This window comes from Martes martes (assembly GCF_963455335.1).
Source record: "Martes martes genome assembly, chromosome: 5".
NCBI classification, from domain to species: domain Eukaryota; kingdom Metazoa; phylum Chordata; class Mammalia; order Carnivora; family Mustelidae; genus Martes; species Martes martes.
The window spans coordinates 118,091,119-118,111,182 of NC_137892.1; the positions used below are offsets into that span (position 1 = coordinate 118,091,119).

At 45.9% G+C, this 20,064-nt stretch overlaps 1 protein-coding gene across 2 annotated transcripts in view; it reads right to left on the minus strand.

Annotated features, from left to right (window-relative positions):
• Positions 1-374: 374 nt before the first annotated feature.
• CYFIP2 (cytoplasmic FMR1 interacting protein 2) overlaps positions 375-20,064 on the minus strand; it is a 104,905-nt gene continuing 85,215 nt past the window's right edge. For both annotated transcript variants that reach the window (XM_080804178.1, XM_080804179.1), the window contains 5 exons: positions 13,192-13,264; positions 12,626-12,720; positions 7,023-7,261; positions 5,956-6,103; positions 375-3,318 (listed from right to left, as the gene is read on the minus strand). In XM_080804178.1, the coding sequence (XP_080660304.1) occupies positions 3,151-3,318; positions 5,956-6,103; positions 7,023-7,261; positions 12,626-12,720; positions 13,192-13,264 (723 nt within the window). In that variant the 3' untranslated portion in view covers positions 375-3,150. The remainder of the gene's footprint in view (positions 3,319-5,955; positions 6,104-7,022; positions 7,262-12,625; positions 12,721-13,191; positions 13,265-20,064) is intronic.

Genomic DNA, 20,064 nt, shown 5'->3' on the forward strand with positions numbered 1-20,064 from the left:
ATGCCGCAGAGCCTCACTCTAGAAGGTGGGAAATAACAGATAAAGTGATTGCAGCTGATTCAACAGGAGGGAGGAATGGGATTTAGCCTGGGGACCTGCACACATCAGACCTCATTAAACATGGGTTCCCTTCCTTCCTCTGAAACTAGGGATCCCTCAGTGAGACTATGAAATCCTGAAGCGCAGGAACTACTGCTTGAATCTTGCCCAGTGTCAATCAACCGGTAAAGGTAATGCCCCCAGCGAGAAAGCACCGACCCGCTGTACCCCATCTCCTTCCCTTCTCTTCAGGATGTTTCCTTACCCGCCGGTGTTCACACGACCTTCCACAGATCAAGGAACCCTGAAGTAGGACCATGAATGAGGGCCAAGATGCTGGTTTGGAAGCAGTTTTAATGGAGATGGAAATGTTTATCAACTCAACACAGGTACCCCAAAATACAAAGCAAAATATCATCTTCAGCTGCATAGCAAATATGATTTAAGAATTTAACATCATTATTTGATCACAAGCGTAAATATAAGTCACCATAAATAAATGTAAATTCATTGTACAAAAATCCCCAACAACTCTTAATACAAATATGGTACATTTGACAGTTTCTGAAACAGAACTTTTTTTTAAAACTTTTTAAAACCTAAGATTTTTTTTTTTCCTGGTTCTTAGACACACACACAAAAATCAAATCAAAGGGAGGCAAGAATACCAGGGAGGAAAGAATATTAAACCTGTTTGGTATTCATAAATAAATGCGCCAGCGAGCTAGGGAAGTGAAATGTCTCTCCTTAAGGTGAAGACCTCAAATTACCAGGGTCAAGTCTCTTTAAGATAACAGGATTCTATCCAGGGGTCAGATTCAGGGTTACAGACGCAGGATGGCGGGGCAAGTTGTTGAAATAGCAATCCCATCAAATGGATGATCCAAATCTCCACCAAAGCAGTGGGCAAGGATTTGGAAGAAATTCAAGGACTTACTAGTGGGTCATCTATCTGAAAGACCCACTGTCCGCACACAGGACTAAAGGCTCGGAAGACTCTGGAGCTTAAAGATCTTACCTGGGTTTGGAATGTGTGTTCGTTCTACCATATGGTGTAGCCTCTCCCTTCTGCCTTTGGGACATATCCATGGTCATCAAGAGGAATAAACAACAACAACAACAAATCAGAATAGGAAGCAACATCTCTCGACAGGGAGATCTGCCGGTTCCCACACTGAATTGTTCTCCTACCCTACCAATATTTTCTTTCCTGGCTCAGAGGGAGCTCAGGGTCCAGGCTCTCGATGGAGAGACCCTCCACAGTGGCCATCCTCAGACTTCCGAGGGCAACAGAACAGCTCAGAAAGCTTGTGGAAGGTGCAGATTTCCCTACCTGACTCCCAGGGATGCAGACTTAACTGGTTTGGGGGAGAGCCTGGAAATCCGCACCAAATGCACTAACCTCAGGACATCCTGCTGGAGGCCTTTGGGCCACACGTGGTGAGCCCCATCTCTCTCCTCCCTGGGGAGCAGAGTGTATCACACAAACCTGCTACAGACTGTTTCTGCCCTTTCCATGGGTTAAAATGGGCCATCTGATTGATGGTAACCATTTCCATTCATCCGCCCTGAGGGAGGGATCATTGTTGTTCTCTTTTCTCTTTTTTCTTTTCCTCGGTGGATTCGGGGAGAGATATCAAATGTCTCACTTTATATTTTCTCACAAGCTCAGGGTCACAGGCTCCCTTTGAAGAAGAGGAGCTCTGTAATGAGACATTCATTCCCAAAGGCGTCCATCCTTCTCAACAGTCTCCCCCTGCTCGGTGGGAGATTCTGCAAAGACTTTGGGTTCCGTTGGAGAAATGGAAGTAGACAGGCCCCTGTGATAGGCGTATGCCTCGAAATCTAGGTTAAGGAACACTGGGGATGTTGAGAGCAGAAGATAAAATATCCTAAGAATTTCTCAGCTTCTAGGACAATGAAAGTCCCGATTCACTAAAACAGGACTCCTTTTCTGGAGCGTATCCTGGTATTAAAAACTCATTGACAAGGACTATTTATATTCTTCACCCCCCTGACCCAATACATTTTGGACTGCTGTTGAAATAACCCCTTAATATTTTCTTTCTTGTGGGAGTTTTCCTTGATGAGAGAGTCTGTGCAGAGAAGCCGTCCTGAATGTGGTCACCGGCTGCTGCTGCGGGCAGCACGTGCCTGACTTGTCCAGGGCTGTGTTCCCACTGTCTGTGGCCCTGGGCACCTTGCTGTTCACAGTATTTGCTTCATGAATAAAGGAACCACCTCATCATCAAGCTGAGATGGTCCCACAGCTTTCTGTCTGGGGCTATGGAATTTCTGGCTATGTCAATAAACACTGCTTCCGCTCAGCAGGCCGGACCACCTTTCTACCCGAATTCCAGTCAGTGAGACACGGTTGTGAATGTGTTTCTGAGTTCTCTCTAGGAGCACCCCGAGAGGGCAGTGTGTTTTGGGGGAGTCCGGGGAAGGCCAGAGCCAACACCATCTATCACAGTGCCAGTACCAGGAAGCTTATCTGTTTCCTGTGGCTCTCAGCGTCTGGTCCACAAGTACTGTTGGTGGTCAAATCCTCAGCATCCAGAGTAGGAGGAGAGGCCGCCTGGGAAAATGGGGGCTGGGGGAAGAGGCACAGGAAATGAAGAAGCCAGGAAGTGGAGACACGCCTGTCAGGTCGGGCTGATATCTGATATCTTGGGGTACGGCCACGCTCTTTTCTCCATCTCTGAGACTTCACTCTGAGGTCGCACGTGGGCCCTGGGAAGGAGGTCACCATCTGGGAGGAGGTCTTGAGAAGCAACCATGGATGTGGGGTGGGGCTGTGAGATGGAGAAGGGGTGAAACTAGGGCTCTTAACACGGCTGAGGGGAAAAAAGAAAAGAAAAGCACATACTGCCCTGTTTCTTTTCATTTTTTTTTTTTCATTGACGCTATGGAAAAACCACCATGGAGATGTCATGGGACAGCATGCACAGGCCCAGCCCTTGGGAGGCGTAGATGTGTTTGGGGAGGTTCTTATTTGCTTCCAGGCTGATCCCATACGCTGTCCAGCCGGACCCTGCTGCAGGCTGGCCATGGCTTTCTCTCTCCTGCTTCTTCTCCTCCTCCAGGTCAAGGGTCTGCAGGCCCTTCCACCTAGCAGGTGGTGGCCAGGGACTGGTGGATGGGTGGCTGGAAGCAACGGACGTGCTCTACGGTGGAACTGTCTGTCTCCACGGACTTCATGTACTTGTTCAGGATGGCAAAAACCTCATTGTTCAAGATCTGGTACTTCCTAATTCTGTCTGCCATCTTCTTCAGGGGCTGCAGAAGGACAGGGATGTGCAGGTTTGGGGCAGGAGGAGGGGAAAGAGAAATAAAAAGCAAGAGCAAGAAAATGCAGTGAGGTTGGGGTCCAGGGTCCCGAAGCTTTGATGATCATGTCACTCTCTTGCTTACAGGCCTTCTGTGGGTTTCCAGGGCTTAGCAGTCAAATGTTAACTTGGCCATAAAACCCTTTGTGAGTTTCAAGACTTACTACTTTGTGAGTTTCAAGACTTACTACCAGGCTACAATAATCAAAACAGTATGGCACTGGCATGAACACAGGCCTATTGATCAATGGAATAGACAGCCCAGAAATAAACTCTTCCATTTATGGTCACATGAATTTTCACAAGGGGGCCCCAAACATTCAATGGAGAAGGGGTGGTGTTCTCAATAACTGGTGCCAGGGGGGCAGGAATGGCCAGCAAGCTCTAGGAGGATCTGTTTACGGGAGAGATACGGTATGCTAATCTGCCTGTTCTACGAGCTCTGCTAAACATAGCCTAGGGGACAATGCCTACATCTCTTAGATCACAGGGTGGCTGTTTGGGCTAAGAAAGCTTGGGGAAGGCAACTCCTCACGGCATTCCTACCTACCACTGCTTGGTCACGCAGGCCTCTGCATTCCAAAGGCCTACACCCTTCTCCAAAACTTCCAGCGCCCCCAGTGGCCTCCATTACATGTAACACAGTGGCCTCGTGTTACATTTCAGCAAGCCCGGTATTCTGGATGATGACATGCTCTACATTAACCCCAACATTGGGAAAACTGGATATCCACGTGCAAAAGAGTGAAGCTGGATCCTTACCTTATATATTATACAAAAAATCCCCCACAACAACAACAAACTTCAAAATGGTTTAAAGACCTAAACATAGGATCTAAACTATAAAACTCTTAGAAGAAAACACAGAGGAAAATCTTCATGACATTGAATTTGGCAATGATTTCTTAGCTATGACACTAAAAGCCCAAGTGATAAAAGAAAACATAAATTGGACCACATCAAAATTAAAGACTTGTCTGCAAAAAGGATACTATCGACAGAGTGAAAGGGCAATGCACGGGATGGGAGGAAATGTCTGCAACTCAAATATAGGATAAGGGATTCATATCCAGAATATATAAAAAACTTCTACACCTCGACAACAACCCAGTTACAAAGCAAACAAAGGACTTGAACAGACGTGTCTCCAAAGAAGACAGACAAATAGCCAATAAGCAGGTGAAAAGACGCTCCATGTCACTAGTCCCTAGGGAAATGGGAATCAAAACCAGAACGAGAGCACCTCACATCCATGATGACGGCGAGGACCCCAAGCCCCAGAGCAAGTGCTCGGAAGGCCATGGAGAAAGTGGAGCCGGCGTGCGTTGCTGGCGGGAATGTAAAGCGGAAACAGTACGGCAGTCCCTCAAACACGAGAAATGCAATTAGCACGTGATCCGGCAAGTCCACTCGTAGGCAGATACCCAGAAGCGATGAACGCAGGGGCCTGAACAAGCACCTGTGCGCCCACGATCCTAGCAGCGTACTCACAAGAGCCAAAAAGTGGAAGCAGCTCAAGTGTTCACTGAAGGAGGAGTGGGTCAGTGTCATGTGGTGGAGACATATAATGGAACATTACTCAGCCTTCAAAAGGAAGACATCCTGACGTAAAGTACCACATGGTGGCCTCGGGCTCGTCGTGCTTAGGGAAACAAGCCAGCCAAGAAAGGATAAAGACTGCAGGACTCCTCTGATCTGAGGTTCCTAGAGTAGTCACATCCTAGAGACACACAGCGGAAGATGCCTACCGGAGGCCTGGGGGAGGGGAGTTAGCGTTTATGGGCGCAGCGTTTCCATTCGGGAAGCTGAGAATGTTCTGGAGGGGAATGGGGGGGTGTACACGTACACTGCACTGTACATGTAATGATGGTTAAAATGGCAACTTTTACGTTTATGTATGTCCTACCACAACAGCAACAAAACAAAACAAAACAAAACAAAAAACACCCCCTTAAGAGGTAGCTCCTGCTTCCTTCTCCTTTCAGCTGGTCCCGGAGACGACTCTTTGTGGCAGCCGTTCCCCCTCACGTCCCTGTGCCTTTGCAGTAGCTAGCTGTTCCCTCTGGAAGAGCCCTCCTCCCCCCAGCCTGCACCCCATTTTTGGCTGGTTATTGGCCGGTGGTCATTCTGGACTCGGCCCAAGTGTTGCCTCCACAGGAAGGTCCTCTCTGGCCACCCTCCCCACCTGTCCTCTCGGCCCAATGTAGATCGCCCTTCTCAGTGCCCCCACAACAGCCCCGCTTACCCCGTGGCAACGCTCCTCCCAACCCTGTGCCTGCACAACTTCTGTGTTCAGTGAGAGTTTGTGTGCACGAGGCGCCAGCATCGGCGGTCTGACCGGCACAGCGAAGGGGTAACTCAGGTCTGGAGCCCGGCCCAGCCCTGCAGGGTGACCTGATTCATCCCAGCAGGTTATGAGCAAGTGACTCAAGGCTTCTGACGAGAAGGTCCCTGGCTGCTGAGCATCTTTGTACCTACCCGTGGTGTGGGGACTCGGCCTCCATAAGCAGCTCGCCCTCCTTTTCCGATGAAAGCCTGCTTGTCAGGCCTGGCCCTACTTCCCAGGCCCCAGCCCTTGGCTGCTTACCACATTCTTAATGACCTCATCCTTCCCGTCCTGCCTCTGGACTTTCAGCAGGTGGTAACAGAAGTCAAACAGGTCGAAGCGACGTTGCTGGCCCAGCAGGACGATGATGGAGCAGCCGGCCCAGTTCAAACCGTCACCAAAACATTGCCTGGGAGAAGGGAGAGGAAGCAGCTGGAGTGATGGGCACGGGAGGGTTGGGGAGGGCCCTCATCTTGGGCCAGGAGTACAGAGAGGGAGCGAGCCAGTCCCCGGGCCAATCCTCTTAATCTGTAAAGTGGGTACAAGGGAAGATGCGAGTGTACGTTCATTTGTTCCAGGGACCACGGTTATAAGTCCCTCTAGCCACAAAGAGGTGTCAGCCTGTTAGCCACTGATGTAAGAAAAAGAAGACAATTTTGCAGGGAAAAGATTCAACCAGTCCTTGAGATTTCTGTGGCTGATTAGAATTCGGATGAGACTCTGTCTCGCCTCTGTGAAGGAGCCAGCAAATGCTTGGGAAGGGAAGGACCATCTGAAACCAGAAGCCCAGGTGGCCCGTGTAGGCTGAGAGGGTGGGGACAGGGTGTGGAGTGCCGGGGTGTGGGGGCTGGGAGCGCTCTCGATCTGGCGGAGCTCGGCCGACTCTCTGCCAGCTCTCACCGGAATCCTGGGCAAGTCCAGAGGCTGTGGGGTCATCTCTCTGCTGTTTTTCTTATCCTCAAGCAGCAGCTGCAGCCCAGCAGGCAAGTTTCCCTGCATCCCCATCACTCTGGCTAGAAGTACAGGCCCAGCAGCTGCTCTGAAAACAGCTGGCCCAGTCCAGCCCAGCTCCGAAACCACTTCCTCAGGGAAGCCTTCTCTAGCCCTCACTGGCTTGTTCTCAAGAACTCTTGGCTCCTGGATGGCAGGACTGGTGTCTGAGCATTGGTGTCTGCCCGGCACCTCGCACGTCGTAGGTCTTCCATAAACAGCTGGTGGGCAACCCGCCCCTGCTCCCCTTTCTAGTTGAGCCCTGGTAGCCTGGAGACTCTTGGTGGGAGGACACATGCAAGCTGGGCGCTGAGCCAGCCTTCCCTGGGGGTACTCACTCAGCTGTGAACTCGTTGGTCCCCACGGGGATGCAGTAGACGAACTGCATGGCACTCCAGAGCCGGTGGAACTCCACGCACTCGTCGACGTGCATGACGCCGTTGGTGGGTGGGGGACCCCGCCAGATGGGGTCTTGCAGGTAGCTCCGAATGCGTGTCAAGATGACCTCGAACATGGACAGGCCACAGCATAGCCGCTCCTTGGTCAGCAGGTCACCCTCCCGAGCGATGGCGATTTGCTGGGAACAGAAAAGTGCATAAACCATTTATCCTCACCCCCGACCTCACTTTCTACCTCTCACCAGAGATTCCCATACCCCGGAGCTGGCTGTATCTGGCATTCACTCACCAGTGTGGATATCTTGCCCAGAGCTGGGCACTAACTTTGTAAGCCCTCGTGCAACAGAGGGATCTTGTGGTAAGACTTACTTGGGGCAAGTGAAATCTAGGTGGCATCAAGGATTAAGAGTCAAACTAAAAAAAAATTCAGTCTACCACATAATAAAATGCCATATACCTACTGAAAAGACAGATGCTACTACTACTAGTTCACACTCGCTAAGTGTGTGTACAATACATCAGGACCAAATTCCTCACATCGACACCATGAAATCGGTGCCATTGTTATCCCCATTTGACAGATAAAGAGACTGAGGTTCAGAAAGGGAGCCACTGAGTGGTAAAAGCTGGCATTTGAATCCTGATAGTCTAGATGTACGGGTTAAATTCTTAAGTGAATATAGAGCAAATTTCAGAAAAGCTTGTATACTACAGTCCTATTAAAAATATCAACAACATAAAAAAATAAAATAAAAAAAACCAGAGACACCAACAACATGCAATCACACAGACAAACAAACAAAGCCATATGTGAGGTGTGTGTTTCTGTGTGTCTAAACTCGTTTAGAAGGAAATATCAACTGTGGGAGCAGATGGGCTTGGATAAACAGGCAGGATTTTCACTTTTTACTTTAAATACTTTAGCACAGTTGAATGTTCTGCAGTAAGCATATGTTACTCTTAAAATTTGCCACTGATTTTACAGCATCATTTCTTCCCATTAGAAGTCCTCTGACCATCATAAACTACCTCTATTAATAATTTAAACTAGTTTCACATCTGGGTCCTGGTTATTGCATCTCTAATAATCAGATGGCTAGACCGGCACATCGAAACACATTACTGTCTGCATTATGAGTAAAAATGCCTAGGGGTAGAGGTCTCAAAACCACCTGCAAATGGTAGATAGATATTAAAATCTGAGGTCAAAGGAAGGTCTCCAAATCTAGGGACAAAGCTAGAGAAGGCCGGCCTCGGAGATGGAGAGGTCCACGGGGCGCTGGGGGGGTCAGCTCCCCAGAGAGAAGTCTCCCCGGAGAGCTCATGTTACAGAGTGCCTGGCGGGGGGCACCTGACTTTCCCTGTGAGTTCCTGCCCTGGAGCCCCCAGGAGGGTAACCTTTAAATTAATCCACAGAGGGAAATAAATCAGGAAACACAACGCGGGAGCCTGTTAGGAAAATGGGCCAGGAGCTCAGTTGTCATGACAACTATAAACTGAGAGAAGTCCAGGACAAAACCGTGAATTGGGGAAGATGAGTTTGACAATGTGTTTCAAGCATGAAGCAGAAGGAACTCTGATTCATGGTGATGCATCTTGCTTCCCTAGGCAGAGAAAGCTCCCGAGCAGAGAAGAGATCATTCAGGTTGCCACAGGTGGCTAGAAATAGGTCTTTTAAAAAATCCTGAGCCATGGGGAGCCTGGGTGTCTCAGTGGGTTAAAGCCTCTGCCTTCGGCTCAGGTCATGATCCCAGGGTCCTGGGATTGAGCCCCACATTGGGCTCGAGCCCCACATTGGGCTCTCTGCTCAGCAGGGAGCCTGCTTCCTCCTCTCTCTCTCTGCCTGCCTCTCTGCCTACTTGTGATCTCTCTCTCTGTCAAATAAATAAATAAATAAATCTTAAAAAACAAAATCCTGAGCCTAGTGCTTGATTCTGTTCTTACCAGGCAACGCTCTGTGCTGGTATCTGGACCCTGAAAGGCCTCTCCACTCAGAGTGTGCCAGGTGCAAGGAAGATGGTCAGTAAAAACATAAAGGACCCATATTTGTTCTCAATTCATGAATATTCTTCTTCATAAATTAACACACAGACTTCTGGTTTACGAATTAATCTCGTGTGCATCTAGTTAGTGGGAATCAATCCCCAAGGCCTGACAGTCGTGGTGGGGAACTAAAAATTAGCCATGGGGTTTATAAATCTGCAGATAGACTTGGAACTCTTGTGACCTCCCACGAAGCCAACCAAAAAGGGCCCCCAACAGAACACGTCCAGGGGCTTTGCCCTTCCTCAGAAAAGCGTTCACCCTTCAGTTTCTCCTGGGAACTGGAAAAGTAACACAGTAGCTTGGGTCAATATGGAAAAACACTTCCAAAAAGTCATTAAGAAAATAAAAATCTCCCACAAACCCCATTACCTAGAAATGAAGTTTCTTAGGATACTGATCTATGATTTGTGTTAATGTATGTGAGTGTGCATACACATCTACAGCTAACAGAATTTGGATCAGACTATCTTGCTTTTTTTTTCTCTTCAGATAGCAGCAATCTACAAAGCCATTTCCTTCAATATTTTCAGTAACATAATATTTTAATGGCTACAGAAAGTGGCCACTGATAGAGCCACCATTTATCGAGTCTTCTATGCTTAATGGTTATTTTTAAGTGTTTATAATTTTTCATTATTACAGACAATTCTTAAGCAACCGTCCTCATACGCAACCCTTTTTAAGCTTGTCTCTGATTATTTGCTTAGGATTAAATTCTAGAAATAGAATTCTGCAGTTGAAGTGGGTACATATTTTAAAAGGCTTTTGCAACATAGTAGCAAACTAGTCTGAAGGAAAGCTGAACCACTCTGTACCACCCCCTTCTTATACCTTCCCTAGCTCTCTCTTACCAGTAAGGAAAGTTTTCTGCCAACTTGAGGGATGAAAAATTATACCCCTTCTTCTAATTTCCATTTCAGTGATTGCTGGTAAGGCTGAACACTTTTGCTGTTTTTTAGGGTGTGAGTTTTCTTCCATGTTCTTTTTCCTTTGGGTAGGTCTATCCTTCCCCTCTTTCTTTGAAAAAGTGCATTGAACTGTTTGCAGCAAAGGCCCCCACTTTGTGACTTGGTGTTATATACACATATATTGTGCGTGTTTCACATAAATTTCATCCATTTCTTTTCTGTTCTACTCAGTGAAGGATTTTTCTCTCTTTCTGCCATACTTTTCTGAATTAACAAGAGAACGAAAAAAGCATCTGTGAAAATAAACTTGGAAATACATTTCTGCGTGGAATACTTTGATTACATTTAGTACCCTCTGGAGGAAAATGATAGCTCGACAATCCTTTCTATAATCCCTTGTGTTTTTTGAAAGTTTTTTTTTTACTCATTTTTGTTCATCATGATATTCATGAAAGGCAACAAAGGCAGCAAAGCAGCTCATAGCCCATTTCACAGGTGGGGAGACAAAGACTGAGATAGTAAGTGGCTAGCCCCAGATTGTGCATCAGTTCAAGTGTGAAGCTGGGACAAGAATCCCTGTTTTCTGACCTCCTGCCAGAGTGTGCTTTCCATGAGAGCACCTTAGTATGTCCCAGAAATAAATGGAAATAGGGCAATACCATTAAAACCTCTTGACTTTAAACTACGTGGCAGAATCTCCCCATCTTGGACAGAGATATTATGTAAGTCCCCTACACTCCAGCGAGCTTGGAAGGTAATATTTTGTTAACTTTCCGTTGGTCTATGGAACGACTAAGTTTCCTTGAGGGCCAGTGAGTAGAAAACTGGTACTTCCTTTGCAGCAGAGCGTCTAGGCTTTTGTTTGTCAAAGACTCGGCATTTGACAAATTGAGATTTCTATCCGTCCCAAGGAAATCGTGTTCACCAGAACAGGGAAGGAATTCACAGTCTCCTAAGTGGAAACACATGCCAAACCCTGGGTGCGAGAGGCCAGATTCTTGTAGGATGACACCAACAGCGGAGCAGACACATTTCTATGTCGCTGGCTTGGGGGATTTCTCCCTAAAAGGAAATCTTTCAAGGACTCCTCCGTTCAGCCTCTGAAGGCCAAAAAAGAAAATGCATGCACTCCGCAGGGTCTGAAATCTCTCTGTGGTGACTCAAAGAACCCAAATACCACTGAACATTTAGTCACTGTTTGCAGGAGGAAGTGGGTGGCACGCAGGTTGTCTGGCGAGGGTTGCTGATCGGGGGACACCTGAGCGGATCTCGTCCTCAATGTGCTCCAGATACTTGCCCTGATTTCTGAGTGAACAGGCTGCCTTCTGCCCCTTGCTGAGGATCTGAGCCCTTCAGGCTCCTCTGCTTTTGTGATGAGAGCAGAGAGGAGACCCAGAATGGAAGTTCAAGGGCAGATTTGAATCCTAACCCTTCTACACAGTTGGCAAAGGCAGGAAACAGACCACCCCAGCTTGTCTCACCACTGTGCCCCATTTCTCTTTCTCAGGAATTCCTCCCCTGCCCACCTCCCTAAAATGGGCAGATTACTCAAATCAGTGGGAACGGAGACACAGCACATGCTTTTGGCCACCTCCCTCCTCTTTTCTCTTCCTTCCTGACTCCTGCCAGTCTGTGAGTTCTCTGAGGCAGGGGTCCTTCCCCACTTGTCTCCATGTTCAGAGCAATACTGGTTTGTAAAAATTAAGTTTATTTTCCAAGATTTTATTTTAAGTAATCTCTACACCCAACGTGGGGCTCAAACTCACAGCCCCGAGATGAAGAGTCATGTGCTTTACAGACTCAGCCAGCCAGGCGCCCCTGTAAAACTTAATTTTAATTACAGAATTAACCTATGAGCTTGTTTACTTTGGAAAATATTTGAACACTACAGAGAAAGCTGAAGTTTCCTGACCCAGGAGATCATCACCCCATCGCTGTCTCTCTCATCTCTCTTCAGAGGGTCCCACCATGAGGAACCATAAGTATTATCATGTTTTAGGAACAGTTTCACTGGTAGGGTTTTTGTATACTTTTTTCTCCTAACCACACGCTTATGCTCTGTCCACACTGATGCACCTAGACCTCATCTTTCCTTTCCATTATTACGTAGCAAGTAGTCAACGTTTAGGTAACTTTACCACATTTTATTTAGTCAACCCTCTACTGGTTGTCTCTAGTTTTTGCTTTAACGAACAATGCTACACTAAACATCTGTGTTCTTGTAGATGTTTTTCTAGCAAAGATACCCAGAAGTGAACTGCTTCTGGTTCTCAGGGCGTGTGGAGTTTTAATTCTGGGAGTTGACTTAGCAGAATTCTTGATATCGAACGGGAGCATAACAGATGCTTGTCTGACTTCCTTCTTTCTTGACACAATAGCTGATAGAGGGCATAGAAGAAAGAACTCAGGCCTGGGAAATAGCAAATCTCCTTCCAGACCCGACCCTGCCACTAACAGACTTTGTAGACATGCTTCCCCACCCTCTCTCTGGACCTCAGTTTCCCAGTCTGTAAAATGAGGAGGTTGGATCAACTGCTCTCCCTCTCAAGTTCCTGTTGGTTCTCAGAATCTGGGGCAGAAGGGCCCTACCTGGGGGGTCCCCAGCCGCTCTATCAGAGGGACCAGGTGAAGCGGGGCATACTTGGCTTCCAAGCGTTTCATGCGGACCTCCAGACGCTCCCCTTCTGCAAAAGAAGCAGCAGAGCAGAAAATGAGACTCAGGGTACCCAGGGGAAACTGAGGAAGGGAAAACTCTCAGAGGACCACCGACCGATCTGTGCTCCCAAACTTGGACGGCCTGTGCAGAACTGCTCTCCTTCGTTCTAAAGTGTGATTCAGAACTCACTACAAGGAAAAACGTTCTGGTGTCTCTGCCCAATGGCAGAATTATCAGCCTTGTGGGGTGGTGAGTCCCCCATCATTCAGAAGAGTTAAACCAAGGCTAGACAGGAATGCACTAGGAATGATCTAGAAGGACCAAGGAAAAAGGCCTGAAATGTCACTTCCAACTCTGTGATTCTATGAATACTGAATAGCTGCCCAAAGCTTTATTTAACCTTCTCCCTTTCTGACAGCAGATCTGAGTTTATTGGGATTAAGTGAATGTCAAGTTCAAATGCAAGTTGGCTATTTAGCTGTTGTTAGTGGTTTCTTACCTTTGATGTAGACTCTAGGCAAGATGTTTTGGAAGGGTGCAGCGTGGAGCAAATCACAGACTTCCTCCTGAGACTGCAAACAGAGATGGAAGGAAAGAAAGGGAAAACAATTCTCATTTTATTTTATTTATTTATTTAAAGATTTTGTTTATTTATTTGACAGACAGAGATCACAAGTAGGCAGAGAGGCAGGCAGAAAGAGGAGGAAGCAGGCTCCCTGCTGAACCGAGAGCCCGATGTGGGGCTCGATCCCAGGACCCTGGAATCATGGCCTGAGCAGAAGGCAGAGGCTTTATTTAACCCACTGAGCCACCCAGGTGCTCCAACAATTCTAATTTTAAACCATGAAGAATTTTCATTCCTAGAACCTTGAGCACCCGAGTCAGCCAGGGTTCGAATTCTGGCTTCTCCTCTTACTAGCTGTGGCACCTTGGAAAAGTTGCTTAACCTCTTTGAGCCTATTTGTCTGCAAGATGAGGACCAGAATAGTACTTATTTAATGAGTTTTTGTAAAGACTGAGTGAGAGAACGCATGAGCTTTTAGCATAACCCCTGACACATAATGAGCGTGCAATGCACTTCCATTAGAATCTTATGAAGAGTCTGTGGAGGATTTCATGTGCGTGACAGAGGAATGGAACAGAGCTGATGAGCCCGGACTGGGCTGTGAAGCCTGTAGGCTCCAAGTAGGCGGCTGGGCCAATCTGCCAACCCACCATGTCGACAACCAACTACTGAGAAAAGAGAAACTAGAACCCAGGACAGATGGGTTTTGATGGCGACTTGTTATGCAAATAAAGTGAGCTTTACGACCACTTGAAAAGAGGGAAACATCTGGGAAGGACAGGCCTGGGAGATAGAGTCTAATGGGCTTGCTGTCCCAGGGCCAGTTTGTGATCACTAGATTTCAGAACGGGGGATGGGGTAAGGGGACTTAGAGAAGCCACCCTCCAGGACTCTTGGTTTCTCTTCCTTAAACTGTGGGGATTTGGACTAGGTAAGATCCAGACTTCATTCAGCTCTGGCACTCTTGGATCCTCAGCATCTGAGAAAATCAGGATTGTGAGTGCTCGTGGCTTGCCTTCTCCAGACATGGGTGGAACGTGCCGTCCTAGAAATCCGGAAGGCTGGCCGCTCACGGTGGGGAACCTCCAAACTCCTTTTTTACTCTGGGTCACTCCTTGAAGTGAGGCTAGCAGAGGACAAAACGAGTGAACCCTTCAAAGGGCCCTGCCTGAGTGTCATTCTTAATTTCCTAGCCAGAGGGGAAATTTTCCCTCTTTTTTAAGCTATGTCTCTCGCAACCACTAAATCAAATAACCTGGTATTGATTGCTATTTCTAAACATAGGCCCTTGGATTCATCATATAATCTAAAACTTGGCTTATTGGTCACGATATTCTTTAATTTACTAATTACACTGATTGATGTTCAATGACGAACCAGCCTTGCATTCTGGGCATAAACCTCACGTGGTTGTGATACATGATGCTTTTAATATACTGTTGTAATTGATTTGCTAATATTTTGTTGAGGATATCTACTCTATATTCATGAGGGGCACTGATTTGCTGTTTTCTTTTCAAATGTCTTTGGTCTTGATAATAGGATAATGCTGATCTTGTAAGATAAATTAGGATGAGTTCCCCTCTTTTCTGTATTTTGGAAAAAACTGTGAATTGTTATTATTTCTTCCTGAAATGTTTGGGAGAATTCACAAGTGAAACCATCTGCATGTGTAGTTTTCTTTGTTGGAAGTTTTTTTTGTTTTTTGTTTTTTGTTTTGTTTTGTTTTGAAGTTAGAAATAAGATTTCTTTAATAGACGATTCAGGATTCCAATTTTTTTCTCGAGTGAGTTTTGGGGGTTTATATGTATCAAGGACATGGCTCCTTTCACCAATCCCAAACTCCAGACGTGGCTATCCAGTTCCTCGCTGGATATCACCACTTGGATATTCAACACCTCATTTCCAAAGTTGACCCTTCCCCCCCTTGCTCCCTAGGGTTCCTCTGCTCACAGAATCACATGACCATCTCCTTACCTTCCCAAGCCTAAAACCTGGGGCTCACTTCCTCTCTCTTCTTCACTTCCCATGACCATTAAATCCTCCTGTCTCTGGCTTCTTTCCACATTCCTTCCCGCTGGCCACCATAACACTCTGAGCTCCTTTACGTGTGGGGATGCTGTCTCTAATTTTGCCTCTAACATCCCCTAGGATGTAACAGTTTCTCAATAATTATTGATTAACGAATGCATATTTTAGCTCATATTTTTCTTAGATGAATAAATTCATTTAGCCACATATTTAGCCTCCAAGTATGAGAATACCATTACATCCATTCATCCAACAAATACTGGTTGAGTGTCTGGCACTGTTCTAGGCTTTGCAGATATGATGTTGAACACGTTAGACTGGATCTTTGCCCTCAGGGAATTTATGTGCTAGTTGATAGACAGATAAAAGCAAGCAAACAAATCAGAAAAGTTCAGATAGTAATGAAAGAAAACAGGGTAATAGGCTAGAGAGGACTGGGAATGGAGAGGGGACTGTTTGAGGAAGGGTGATTAGGAGAAAACTTTGGAGGAAGAGACTTTTGAAAGATGGAATGAAGCAAGGGAACCAGCCATGCAGATATGAGATCAGAGCATTCCAGTACAAAGGCCCTGGGGCAGAAAGTAAGCCAGAGCATAGTATGCCATGCTGGGAATCACGGTCTAGACTGAGGCCCTAATGATAGGGAGGGACCACATCATGTGGGGTCATAGGCATGGTATGAAGTCTGGATTTTATCTTAAGTGCAGTGAGAAACCATGGAGGTATTTTAAACAGAGGATTGGTTATGATAGCTCCGCTGACAAGTCTTCCTATGTTTCCTCTTTTCTTCCAAAAATTTCAGTTGTCCCTAGAAATTTCTTACTAGAAAAGCTACCCATTGCATGAACTTACTAGAAAAGTTGCCTATCGCATGAACTATCAGCTTTCTATTTTATTAATGTAAATAAAATTGACGTTGGGTGCCACCTTAGGGGATGGAGGAAGGAGGAAGGTTCTGGGTCCTCTACAATAAGAGCAAAGTTGTTGCTTTACTCATTTTACAAGATGAGCTTCCCTTTCAGATTTCTTTGGGAGGGACAAGAGTATTCCATTTATCCCTCTCTGCATATCCCCCTGTCCTCCAATTAACAACTGTAGGACCAGAGGTTCTTTGGGGCAAGGGGAACTTCCTTCTGGCATGTACTTCCTGTGTGTTCTCTATTTCCTAAAGCAATTTGTTAATGAAGGTGAGGAAAGACAGAAGAATGTGCTTTCCTAATAGAGGTGGGAAAGCATCTGCCTGAAAGGTTCTAGAGGATGAGCTATGTGGCCATTTGCATAATGAGGTGGCTACAAACCCCGCAACACCTTTCAGGGAAGGTATCTGTTTGGCATTTCTTAGATGAGGCCATTGCAACTGATAAAAATGTCCAGTTTAGAGCACACAAAGGCTTGGGTCAGGGAGCCCAACAAGCCTCTGTCGTGGGCATCTACGCTAACGGGTCAACCTCCTCCTTACCTAATCTTTATCTCAAAGGATCCACATTTGGCCTTCTACTGTGCCCAGGAACCCATCCAGCCCTTGGCATGTGAAGTGACCGGAGAGTGGGTTTCTTCCCCACGTGCCCCTGGCTCCTTCTGCTGCAGCCATAACTAACAGCTTTTGTTATCTGAATGTACCAACTGTGCTCACATCATAGAATTTTTACCGTCTCTCTGGAAGTCTCCTAAACCTACCTCTTGCCCACACTCTCTTTGCTTAGTAAATTCCCACTCTTCTTTCAGATCTCAAGTCAACCACCATTCCTTCAAGGGAGACTTTCTTGACCCCCTCAAAAAAGGGGGGAGTGCTGAGCCTGGGTGGGTTCCTTAGGTGTTCTCAAAGAGTCAAGTTCTTTTCAACTTTTGAACTCAATTTTTTTAATACTTTATCCATGACTGTTTATCCATGACTGTTCAATTAACGTCTACCTCCCCCTACTGGAATGTAACCTTCACGCAGGTAGGGATATTGTCTATTTTTGACCATATTTGAGTCCCAACAGTGAGCCCAGTGTCAGTTAGATGGCAAATGCCCAGTAAACATGCACAATGAAAACTTCATGTCTGCAGCATATAAAGGAATTGACACTTAGGACAGCATCTCTCTTGTTCTAGGATGTGGGCCCATCTTATGTGGGCCTGCACGTTTCCCTTTACTACTAATGAAAGTATCTTCTCTTCAGTTTTACTGATTACCCTGTGTAAACTATATGAAGCATTTTAAAGAAATGCTACAAGTGGTGGGATTTGCAGCTGTTCTTGATTTTCTATCCCTCTCTTTCTCCCTGTTTTTTCCCCCTACTTTTTATGTATATACTGAATTTTCTACATTGAACATATATTACTTTTAAAAAATTGATTTGAAAAAACTCTGAAAGTAACTACTTTTTAACTTTAAAATAGGGAGCTTTGGGGGTTTTGAGCTGGCATTAGAGAGAATGAAATGAACTCCTAGCATGCCACATTGTCTAGCAAGGAATAAATATCTGCATAGATTTAACAACGCAAATCGTGTATGTTTTTGCTTTGTTTTCTTTTTTTTTTTTTTTTAAGATTTTATTTATTTATTTGACAGACAGAGATCACAAGTAGGCAGAGAGGTAGGCAGAGAGAGGGGAGGAAACAGGCTCCCAGGGAGCCTGATGCGGGGCTCGATCCCAAGACCCTGGGATCATGACCTGAGCTGAAGGCAGAGGCTTTAACCCACTGAGCCACCCAGGTGCCCCTGTTCTGTTTTCTTTAAGCTAAACTGAAGGATAAGTTACAGATGCAGAAGAAAATACAAATGTTACAAAAATACAGCTTTGAGCACAGAGAAGTAAAAGTGTAGCTGACACCGGGTATGAGTTTGTGGAAGTGTCAGAAGTGAAGTTGGGGATGTTAATTTCCTCATCTTGTACAGACAGGAGTCAAGACAGTAAATACTGTTACAATAAGAAGCCACGGTGGTGTAAGTATATTATCTCTGATTACAAGAGAAGCATCAGAGGTAATAAGTAACAATCAAATATTAGAAGGAAGTGAGGGGAGAGGTGTAAATGAGCTGAAATCTCATCTTTCCAACTAGGGAGTCAGTAAGTCGTGTCTATAGCTGCCAATTAAGAAACAGAAGCTCTCCTCCTATTATTAAGTATCATGGAGAGAACGATGACAAGAGCTAGAAATAGAAATGATGAAAACAAGTTGCCTTGGGGGCTGGGATACAGGTGGGAAGAGGTGCAATGGGGCTTAGAATGATGATTCTCATCATAAGCTCATCTGTATTATTTGATTTATCATGTGCAATTAAGAACAGCTTAAATGGAACAAAATGAAGAGGTCGGATTAAATGGTCTCTGAGGGTCTTTCCCTAGAAGCGAGAACCTATACCAACATAATTGCTTCGTTCTTCGGGGAAGGAGAGGCAATGAGCACTTACTGAACGCTAACTCTGTGCCAGGTGCTTTGTACCCGTCATCTGCTTTGCACTTCAGAATATTCTAGGAGGTAAACTTACAGTCTCCATCCTTCAGGCCAAAGCACTGAGACTCTCGAGGAGGTGACGCTCCCTACCCAGGCTCATGTGGCGTTCAAGAAGCAGTAGGGCTGACAGAATTAAGGGCAAAGGCCGCTTCACTTTGATACCCATGGTTTCTCCATGGCAGCCCGTGTGGGCAAAGCCTGAGGAAATATGGATTATTTCACCCCCTCATGATACATACACATGTTGGAAAAAAGAAGTAAAATTATCAAAAACAGAAACAGGAGAAGATTACTTAAAACCTCATCACCTGAGAAACTTTTTAGCCTCACTCATATCTGATAGGATCATATCATTTGTTGCTGTATTCACTGGGTTTTTAGTTGTCGCTACTAACGTTCCTTAAACTTAAAAAGTTGTGACATATACAGACAGTTTGAAGAATGAAGAGTCTTGAGGCACATTCCAGCCCAAGAAACAGGGAATTACTGAAACCTCTCTTTTCCGATCCCCAGAGGTAAACCCCAACCTGAATCTGTGTAAGTAATTTCTTTGCAGGCCACTAATTTTCAGAGATCTGCTGGTTTGATACTACGGTAAACAAGAGGACCGCTCACGTGGCCAATTTGCACCTATAAATTAATTCTTTCTCCAGCCTCCCAACCTCTACTCATCCTTATCCTTCCCTCAGAGCCCCATTCAAGCTTTACCTCCTAGGAGTCTTCCAGGACCCTCCAGTCTACAGTGGTTTTCTTTTTAAAAACTTACTGGAGTCTTTATCAGGGCCCCCGCCAAGCTGTCTGTGGGCTGAACGGTCTAATCTAGCCCCAGTCCAGGGCCCTAAAGTCTGTGATTCATCCCATGAAAACAGTGACTGAGAGAGTGTCTTCTTGGAAGGACCAGCTATATTCAAGACCCACATTTGACCTGACCTGAGAGGCCAAATAGAAGAATATAGAGAACATGGGTCTATCAAATAGAGATCAAGCAAGATCTAAATCGAACACTTCCTTTTGGACTAGGATATAGCCTGAGCAGAAAAGAAATCATTCATTTCAACAAATGGTAGGCATGTATTTTATACACAAGTCTCTCGGCAAGATGCTGGAGACACAATGGTGAGTGGGGCAGACCTGATGCATGGTGCTTATCAAGATGATGAGGAAAACAAGTAGTTGGAAAATTGTGGGAATTGCTTCAGTTGGGGCATGCACGGGGCTAGAGCAATACATAAGAGGGGCAACCAACCCAGGTTTTTGGGGAGGATGATAAGGTAGGCTTTCAGGAGAAGGGGACACTAAGCTGAGACCCGACCCAGCGGTAAGTGTTGGACA